Source organism: Phaseolus vulgaris, chromosome 8, assembly GCF_000499845.2.
Source record: "Phaseolus vulgaris cultivar G19833 chromosome 8, P. vulgaris v2.0, whole genome shotgun sequence".
Classification (NCBI taxonomy): domain Eukaryota; kingdom Viridiplantae; phylum Streptophyta; class Magnoliopsida; order Fabales; family Fabaceae; genus Phaseolus; species Phaseolus vulgaris.
In genome coordinates, this window is record NC_023752.2 from 54643329 (window position 1) to 54653648 (window position 10320).

Here is a 10320-nt window from a genome sequence, read left to right on the forward strand (position 1 = left end):
TGTTGCTTAATTTATTTAATGTATATGGGCCATACTTTTTTTCACTTATCTCCTCTTTAATGAATTAAATTAGAAAGTTATAATGTTAATATGTGTTTTGATTTTAGTTGCAAAATTAAATTAAGTTGAAATTTGGAAGCATATTTTTAATGGAGGAGTGACAGATGTGTTAGAAGTTTTTGCCTCGACGCAAGTAAATGTGTGGTCTTGGATTGCTGCAAAATCCCGCGAAGTTTATTTTTCCTACTTCTGTTGGGTTCTGAATCCTTTGATTTGTATACGACTGATTCAGTAAAGTTAGTTAGCGCTTGGTTTAGTTGGTCCTTTATCCGACGGTTTTGCATGTCAAGTTAGGAGTTGGATTCTATGTGTTCTTGTAAAAGAGTTGGATCACTCCAGAATTGGTTTCCATTTATTTATTTGTTATTACTTATAAAAAAAACTACGTTAGGGTTTGAGAAAATGTTTTAATTAGGTATATGATATCATATTTCTTAAACAACTAAAACCGATTAATATGATATAAAAAAAATGTGAATGTAATAAATTCCTTTAACAATTTAAAAACGAATAGTAATCTTTATTTAAAAGCAATTAAAAAGATTGGGTACACGCCATTATTTATGGATACAGATTTGAATTGTCTATTTGTACACGAAGATGGCTAAAAATAAACTAACTTGCTAAAGTGTGAATCATACGACACTCAACTCGAATGTTCATACATTTATATTATTCCCATTCTAATATACCCGTGCTCAATTTTATTAAAATAAAAATAAAAAACCTATCTTACGACAAGTATAATTAGAATGATGTTTTAAATTTATTTAAAAATCCAAAGACACAACCAACTATATTCGAATTATGTTTAAAATATATTTGTCTTTTTAGGTAACTTACAAAAATGTTGTTAGCATTACTTTTGATTTTCCATATAACTGATTATGACAAGAATAGTTATTACAAAATGGTGCAAGCAAGTAATTATAACCTCATATTTGTCATGCAATCTTATAATATTAAAATGGAAAATTCTTGGAGATATAGATATACATAGATATATTATATATTATATTCTTATTCATCATACACAACAAGCTAAAAAAAACTAAAAACTGGAAAAGGGAGTCAAAGGATTTGTCCTGAAAAACGGTTTTGAACTTTGATGGAATATTCAACAATTTAAGAACAATGATTAATGCTAAAAAAAAAATAAAGTATCATGTGTCGAAATCATGATTTGAAAAATAAATAAAAAAAGTGGTTCTGAAATTTATATTGCAAAAGAAAAGTCTACGACTACTGCAACTAGTCTACACTACTCACCTGTCTTAATAAAATAATAAAGTTTCCAACTGCCACATTGTTAGTAATCTGCAAGAGACCACACTATCATTGCAACTTTTCTACAACTTATTACAAACATTTTCTACAACTTATTACAAACATTTTTCACAATTACTACAACTTTTTTAATCCATAGTCGTAAAACAAAAAATATTCACTTTTGATCTATACAAGTACACAGTCTTATTTTTTAAATCACTTTCTAAATTTTTCATTTTTCTCTTTTTAAAGGATGGTAAATCTTTTATATATTCTCAGTTTTTTTTTATATGTATATCTATATTTTATTTGGCTTTCGAGCTCTTTTCGTTTATCTTTCTCTTATGCTATTTTATTTGGATTTATAAAAATAAAGAGGCATCGGTCCTAGTGATAATTATGGGTATGAATTGTCTCAATTAGTTTATTTTTACCTTGATTCTTCCCTGTGAAAATCTCAACAAATCAAAACTTCGTATATCTTTTATATATTTAAATTAAGCAAATTTTTATTTTAGGTTTAATTGCTTGTTTGTCCATAGATATATGTAATTATATTTTGTTTTTATTTGTCTTCTATCCTAAACCTAATAACAAAAATGTTATTGCTGTAAAAATAATTTTGAAGTGTTTTGGACTTGCATTTGATCTTAAAGTTAACTGTGCGAAAAATAGAATTAGTGGAGTAGGGGTTGGTAATAGTATGCTGGAGAGTTATGTATCTGTTCTTAACTGTGACATAATGAGAATATAGTTTACTTATCTTGGAATAACTATTGAGGGAAATCACAAAAGGTGTGACTTCTGGGAGGTAATGCTAGAAAAGGTAAGGAGATGGTTAGGTAAGTGGAAAGGTAAAATTTTGTCTATGACAGACATAATTTGTTTACTCAAGTTTGTACTTACGTCCATACCGTTATTTTACTTGTCTTTATATTACATGCATGTGATGGTGATGGGAAATCTAAAATAGATTCAATGAAAGTTCTTATGGGGCTGAGATTCATATAGTAGGAGAATTCATGGCCATCATGGGAAAATGTGTGAAAGTCAAGAGAGCAAGGTGGGTTAGGTGTTATTGACATTAGATTGTTCAATTGTGCTCTAGTAGGAAAATGAATTTGACGTATCAAAACGAAGAGGAGTGGGCTATGGAAGGAGATAATGAATTCTAAATACGGGGGTGGAGGAATTTGAAGAATTAACATATAAAAAGAAGGGATTCTCTTTGGAGGAGGGATTTGAAGAGAAACTGGAAATTGGAGGAATGGTGCCATGACTTTGAAGGTAATGGCACATGGAGGTTAGGTAATTGGATGAGTGTAAGGTGTTGGGATGATAAGTGGGTGGAGAAGGAAGAATTAAAGGTTAAATTCCCAAGACTTTTCTCCTTATCCATAAACAAATATGATAATATTAAGCAAGTTGGATGTTGGATTAATGGTAGGTGAGTATGGAGGAGAAATTTGTTTGTTTGGAAAATGAGGCAGGTTGCACAATTGATGCAAATGTTAGATAGTAAAGGGGGCTTGAGGAGGGCAAGGGCAAAGAATATATATGGATATGGGAAGTGGGGGATTTAGTGGGATATATGGTTAAAACATCATATAGTATATTAAGGAATGAGACCTAGGGTGAGAATGTACTCTTGTTTAAAGACTTGTGGAAGAAAAACACCCGCCCCCCAACACAGATAACAGCTTGGAGATCCATGCAAAATAGGCTACCCACAAGGGATAATTTGAGAAGGTGTGGTATAGTCATGACAAGTAATTTATATCCCCTGTGTGGTGAGGAAGACGAGACAATGAATCACTTGTTCTTTAATTGTAGGGTAGCCTAACTAGTATGAGGTTTGTGTTACACCTAGCTGGGAGTGTTAACAGATAATTTTTGTGAAGCAAAACAACATTTTATGCATTTTAGAATGTCAGGTAGGAGTGGAGCGATTAATAGAGTTTGGGGGGAATATGGATTTCAGTAGTTTGTGAGATTTGGAAACATAGGAATAAGTGTATTTTTAAAAATGGTAAAGTACACTATATGGAATCCCATGACATGTATGAGTTATATAAAAAAATCATAACTTCTTTGTTGTGGTGTCCTAAAAATCTGTCCAATCCTAGATAAGGGGAAAGTTTGGTGTGTGTTGCAAGTGGCGGCCAAAAGTGGGGAGAATTTGTGGTGTGGGGAGTTGAAGATGTAGTAAGACTCGTGGCACACGTGGAAGGAGGGCACAATTAGGGTTTATAGTAGTAGTTTTTTTGCAGGGAATATGTGAATGTGTACAACTGTTGATGGAGGAAGACCTTTTTTAGCGAGTGGGTTTGTGGTGGGTGCAATAGTGACTTAAAGGTGCAAATGAAACATTGGATAATTAAAGGGTGGAGAAGGTTTAACGGCGGGAGACCGTCAGTCAAGATTAGCAAGGTAGGTGTTGAGAGAGGAAATTAAAGAAAGGACTACATAACGAAGTAGATTGGAATATAATTGTGTAGCTGGGAAAAAAAGTACAACATAAACATTGTTTATTACTATGATGTTGAAGCTAGTGAGGGAATGCATGTGGAGTATTAATGTTACTACATAGGCTAAGCCTTTAGTATATTGGACTAGGAATTGGCTTTTTTGGTGTTTTATTTGTTTTTTTGAGTTATAATGTGTCATGGGAGCCTCCGTGAGGAAGGTAGGAATTTGAAAGGATAATTAATATAGGGTTCAAACTTTATTTGGGAGGGTTTTAAGTTTGTGTTGGTACTAAGTTGTCCTGTATAAGGGTTGGAGCACCCCTCAAATGTTTATTTCTATTCAATTTATTCATTGTTGATAAAAAAAAATTTCATTAAATTTCTTAAAGTCACATTGAATATTGATGTGATAAGTAATGTGCACACTAACCTATATAACATTTTTTATTCCTTCATTATACTTAATAATCAATACATCAATATATATGTCAAACAATGTAAAAAGACAAAAAAAAAATTAAGGGTTTGTTAGTCTCCTTTGTTCAACATATTTAACCTAAAAGCATACAACACAAGAAAAATTCCTCCCTATGTATTGTGCTTAAAGAAGGGGTATTGTTCTTAAAAGGGGGACAACATTTTCCTCCCTATGTAAAGAAGGGACAACCTGCAGAGTTTTACATTGCACATGATTGTATAAACACTACGTGCATAACATAGTTTTATTATTATATCATTTTTTTTAATATGTCATCTTACACTATTAAAAAAAACATTAAATAAAATTTTAGAAAAAAAAATAATTAGTTACTATATTAATTAAATTAGACATTATTTTAGAGATTAAAAAATATTGGTATATACTAAATAGTTTTTAAATTACTATATAATTAACTATCAATTATTTAGATTCTAAAGTTGATAGTTAATTAAATATCAATTTAAAAATTATTTATTAATAAAATAAACTAATTTAGATACCAATATTTTTTAATCTTAAATATCTAATTTAGTAAATATAGTAACTTCTTGTTTTTGTCTTTAAAATTAATTTTATTTAATGATTTTTTTAATCTATTTTTTTAAATTGTTAATAAAAATTTGATGAAAAGGCCTAAAATCATAGCATTTTCTTGAGTATCTCAATTTGTATAATTGAAACTTGAGAGGTTAAAATACACCGTTACAATATTTGCAAAACCAAAATGTAACAAAGCATTTAACATTATTTTATTATCTTGGCTAAATTTGTGAATGTATTTTTCTCATATGACGAATAGCTAATCAAGATTATTTTAGTCTCTTTATCTAATAGCTAGTGGTACTCCTTTGTATCTTTTCTCTTCTTCAACATGGAGTTTTTTTCTTCTCCCCTGAATCTTACAAGTTACATAGTCAATGAAGAAAGAACGTGAGATACATGAATGTGTTAGTGAGAACACTATTTCTTCCTTAAAAACATATATGTAACCATTGTTTTTCAGATGTTCCATTGACAATGTAAAAGTCAGCTCTTTATAGAGCCCTCAAGATAACCTAATTTTACTCAGATGCAACTTTTGAACATTTCTCCTTATTAACTTTTCCCATTTTAGTTTTCATTACTTCAAACAACACAACTATTTCAATATTCACTATCACATCCACATTATATTTTCCCCTTTCTTCAATAAACAAGGCATTTATTAATAGTTATATAATTTTAAAAATAAAATTATATCTTTAATCACAAGATGAGACATTCTGATTTTACACTTTGTTTAAAATGTTTCAAGGAAAAATTGTTTATTACAAAGTAGACTTCTAACACTGTTAAACTTTTAAGATTATGTTTTTTTTTAACAGATTATAGTATTAGATTTATAGAAGACACATAAGATTGGTACACGAATGATGAATAATATTTGACTTTGAATGTAATAAAAAAAAAGCAGCAAATTGACACGTGAAAGTCACAAGAATGGTCATAAACCGACATCGTGGTTTGGGATTTAATATCAACCTATGACGAAGGGAACTTGTGGCTTTGAGTGACTTACACTGTTTCCCAGAACAAGAAAAACCAAACCAATTTGAAATATTAGTCACTCCTTAAAATTATGAATATTAAATGAATTAGTTGGGTTAATACATCAAATCAATACATTTTTAATACGATACAATCAAACAATTCAAACTTAGGTTCCTCGTGGATCATTTCGATTCCGTTCGTTCATATATTCGGTGACGTTGCCACAAATCAAACAGATTAGGTGCTTAATTTTATACAAATTAAAATAATTGCTTACTTGGTCGTTGGATAATCATTAAATTTCTCTATCAAAAATCAACATGTTACGTGTTACTTTAGTTTTAAGTAGTGAGATGAAGAAGAAAATGCAGGTTTGATTCTTGGATTAAACTGCTTTAGTTATCAACTACTATTTTAATTACTCTGTGAACTGCAAAAGATCAATATTAATTTTTGTAATAAAAATATAATTTAACTTTATTTTATATTAAAGTGAACATAAACAGAGAATTCGCTAATTTGCTAAGTTGTATATGATTTTTTTTGACAAAATCAATACACGTTATTTAACAATGCACCAGGCTGTCAAACAAAGACACACTTCAATCACTTTTGCCCTACACAATTCAATACGAAAGGGAATTAAATATGTTGCGGTGTTATAAAATATATGGAAGCAAAGTAATATAGTCATTTTTTAGAATGACAAAATTTATGCATAATAGAATTTTGGAGATCAATGATTACAATATTTAATAGTTTATAAATAACCTCACTTTTACAAGTTGATTTTATAAATTTGAATTAGTTTTAAAATTTACTTTTAATATGATATTAAGCTCTTAGAAAGGAACCATATTCATTTTTATCGACAAAAAATTAATTAAATTAAAATAACATTTGAGCGGTGCTCAAACTTTTATAAAAAAAAAATGAAACTTTTAACTTCGAGTCACATTCACAAAACCTGCAAAACAACACTTAAACATAGTATCAATTGATATGGTTTGACATGAACAAAATTAACTAATTTTCTAAAAACAAAAAATACGACACCACCATTCTCGCAATGAAGAACAAGGCTTCTTCTTCTAGCTGATGTTTGGTCAGATAGCTAGTTAATATTGATCTTGTCATAATTATTACTCATGGAATGATATTCTAAGTTCTCACATGAATTTAGAAATGTAATAATAAAGGAAAGATAGGGTGCTAGTCTAATATTCCACCCATAAACATAATTGAGTTGAAATATCTCAAAAATATCCATGTTATTAATTTTGTTCTTTACTATTAAAAAAGAACAATTACGATCTTTTATCCATTATTTTTTAAGTTGTAAAAAGTATAGTTAAATATTTTTTTTTCTGATTCATTATTTTATGATTGATATGAATGTTATTATATTATAATATAATACACATTGTATATTCATTGTTATAAAAGAAATATTTAAAGATCAATTCAATAGTTTTCTTATTATAAATATCTAGAAAATAAAAAATTGAAATTAAATATAAAAAAATTAATTTTGTATTATCATATATGAAAAAAAAAGATATTTCACCAAACAAATTACCAGTCTTTGAATGTGTAAAGTACTCTGGCCCCAAGCTGGACCGTAAGTACACAATATTCAAATGCATTTATTCACATAAAAGCAAGATTTTTCAACGTTTTTCTATTTATTTCTTTTAGGTCTTTATTAGGAGATTTGTCAGCCTTACTAAACCATATTCTCTATAAGTATCTATACCCCACATAATAAATAATTTCCGTAAATTATAAATATTGTTTGAAACTATAGTATGCAAATAATAGTTTGCACATAAAAAAATGTAAATAATAGTTTAGTTTTTATCACCCAGTATTTTTTTATTTTTTTTGTGACAAGACTAAAAATATCAGAGTACGTGACCTACTCTTTACGCCAGAAGGGGTAAAACCATGTTATGATATTGATGGGTGAAGAAAAAGGTAAACAACTTTTTAGGTTTGAATCTAATAGTACTACAAACAAGGAACACGATCTGAGGTTAATTAAGGTTGTGAAGTTGCTATGTAAGGGCCATTTAGGATAGATGGGCACTAATACAAAACGGACACGGATATAAAGATATCTAAAACAAAACGAATACAGATATAAAGATATGTAAAATTTTTAAAATGTAGGATATGGGACACGGATCTATATATTATATAATTATAAATTATATAAATTGACAATAAAGATTTATGTGTACAAGTATGTTCCAGATTATTTTTTGTAGTGGAAATATGTTTTTTATGACTGGTTAAGAATGATTTGTTTCTTAGTTTTATAATCATAATAAAATTTATACAATAAAATTTGAATTTTGAGAAAATTAATATATTTTTCCTTTTTAAAATTGTGGTAGAACCATACTAGAATTGTCATAAATCTAACAAATATTTTTTGAATTGAATACTTTACGAATACATATCCTACAGGTGTCATATGAGTGTCGGTATCCGACACGAGTATCAAACACCGACACACCATTTAAAAGGAGTGTCCGAGCCAATAGCGTAAGGGTTGGAACACAAGAGTGTGTGTTCCGAAAGCGCCCCACATCGATCACGCTGGAAAGTGAATTTTTCAACGCCGGCATCGCTGACCAGACCATCGACCCCATCAAACTTTGTAGTTCTTCCAAAAACATTAAAGTATATTAAAGAAAGGACCACGTTATTTTATCCAAAGTCAACATTATCAATTTCTCTATATATATCCTTCTTCTCTCAAAACCCAACCACTCTCTTTCTCTGTGTTCAAATGGGAAATGTAATGAAGACTCCATGCTTTCACCGCAGCAACAACTGTTCATCAAAAAAGTCTGTGAAACTCGTATTCTGGGAAGGAGGCACATCAAGATCCCTGAAGGGGAAACACATAGCTGGTGAGATCATGTTCGAGTTTCCTGAAATGATGGTGTGCCATGCAGACTCTTTCTTCATTGGACACCCTATCCCTGCTCTCTCCATAGACGATCAACTCATGCCAGGCCAAACCTACTTCGTTCTCCCCATCGATCGTTTTGCATGCAACACCCTCTCAGTGGCCTCCATATCAGCCTTTGGATCTTGCCCTAACAAATCCCCGATCAAGTTTGGGGCGTGCCCTTTTCAGTACTTGAAGGATTCTGATGGAAGAATGGTTATCAAGGTCACGCCCGAGTTCATCACTCGCCTCATTAATGGTGGAGACAAAGAGAATATTGGTAGCCCCTCCAGCTTCCTCTGCAGCACTCCTGAGCTGCAAAAGCACTATGAACAGCTTGTGAAGTCTAAGGATCAGGTCTGGTCTCCTAAGCTTGAAACCATTTCCGAATACAGGATTAGGTTTTCGCCATGCAGATTCATTGAGTGGAAAGAAAAAGAAAAGCCTGCTGAATTTTTTACTAGATAGTTCATTCTTGATTATTAACACCAGATTGTACACTCATTTATAGACCATATACAGATTAATTATATTTCTGGCCATAACTTTTCCTCATTCATTTTACAATTTTGAGAAATGGGTGTTTCTTTTTCACTTTTTCTAGACCTGTGTTAAGTACTTTTCTTACAAAGCCGAGAAGCTTCAACTTATGGACTAAACTTGCAATAATTGCTCCGTGATTCTGAGTCGTGTTTAAATATTTTATACACTGTGTACTATACTAACTACATATTCATTTGTATTATAGGTACTGCAAGTTGAATTTTTTTTGCTGCAGATTAGTTTAAAAAATTGAGATTAAAGATTACAAATTCTTTATCTTCTTTCCTCTATCATATTATTACATTTCACTCTATTTTTCTCCTGTCTCTTCTTATTTATTGTAAATATAAACTAATTATGGATTTTATTATGTCATCTATTTCGTCTATTTTATCCAATTTTTATGTAGCTATATGTTACATACAGATCAGCATATACTGGTGTGAGTGGAAGCAACAAGGTAAGACATGAATGTGCCTAATGTCTGTGTATATATATGTACACACACCTTCATATACAATAGTAATTATCAGCAAAAATAAATAAATTAAAAAAAGATATTTCATGATTTACCTCAATCCTTATATAATACAATCCAAGAAGCATAACAAAACAACAAACTTATCTGAACCTAGGCTTCAATAGCACACTTTTCATGACAAATTATGCAGCAAATTCTACATAATTTAATTACTTCACCAAAAACCTTTACAATTCCTTACACACATAAGTTCCAAAATTCCCTTTCCAAAATATATAGATTCTAAAAATATTCCAGCACTACACCCCCCTAGACTTAAGTAGCAAAGTAGCAGTTTACCTTAGTATAGAGGGTCCAAAATAATAAATATCTGAAAGGAACTTAACAACTGAAGAATTTTTCAAGTCCCCTTTAGAAGCATAGGCTTTGTTAGATGGTTATACAGGGACTTATCATGCAGTTTTTATCTGGCTTGTACTTTATTGTTACATGCTCATTAGGTTAGCTAATTATTGGTTTTATATAA

General features: G+C 30.2%; 1 protein-coding gene across 1 annotated transcript; it reads left to right on the top strand.

The window, feature by feature from the left end:
- The first annotated feature begins 8188 nt into the window (after positions 1-8188).
- Positions 8189-9315, top strand: LOC137827196 (uncharacterized). The gene has a single exon (XM_068633427.1). The coding sequence runs from the start codon at positions 8606-8608 to the stop codon at positions 9236-9238; it is 633 nt and encodes a 210-aa protein (XP_068489528.1). The 5' UTR covers positions 8189-8605; the 3' UTR covers positions 9239-9315.
- Positions 9316-10320: the final 1005 nt, after the last annotated feature.

Excerpts from the sequence above, each read along its gene's own strand:
- LOC137827196 (XM_068633427.1), top strand. The coding sequence starts at position 8,606 with ATGGGAAATGTAATGAAGACTCCATGCTTTCACCGCAGCAACAACTGT.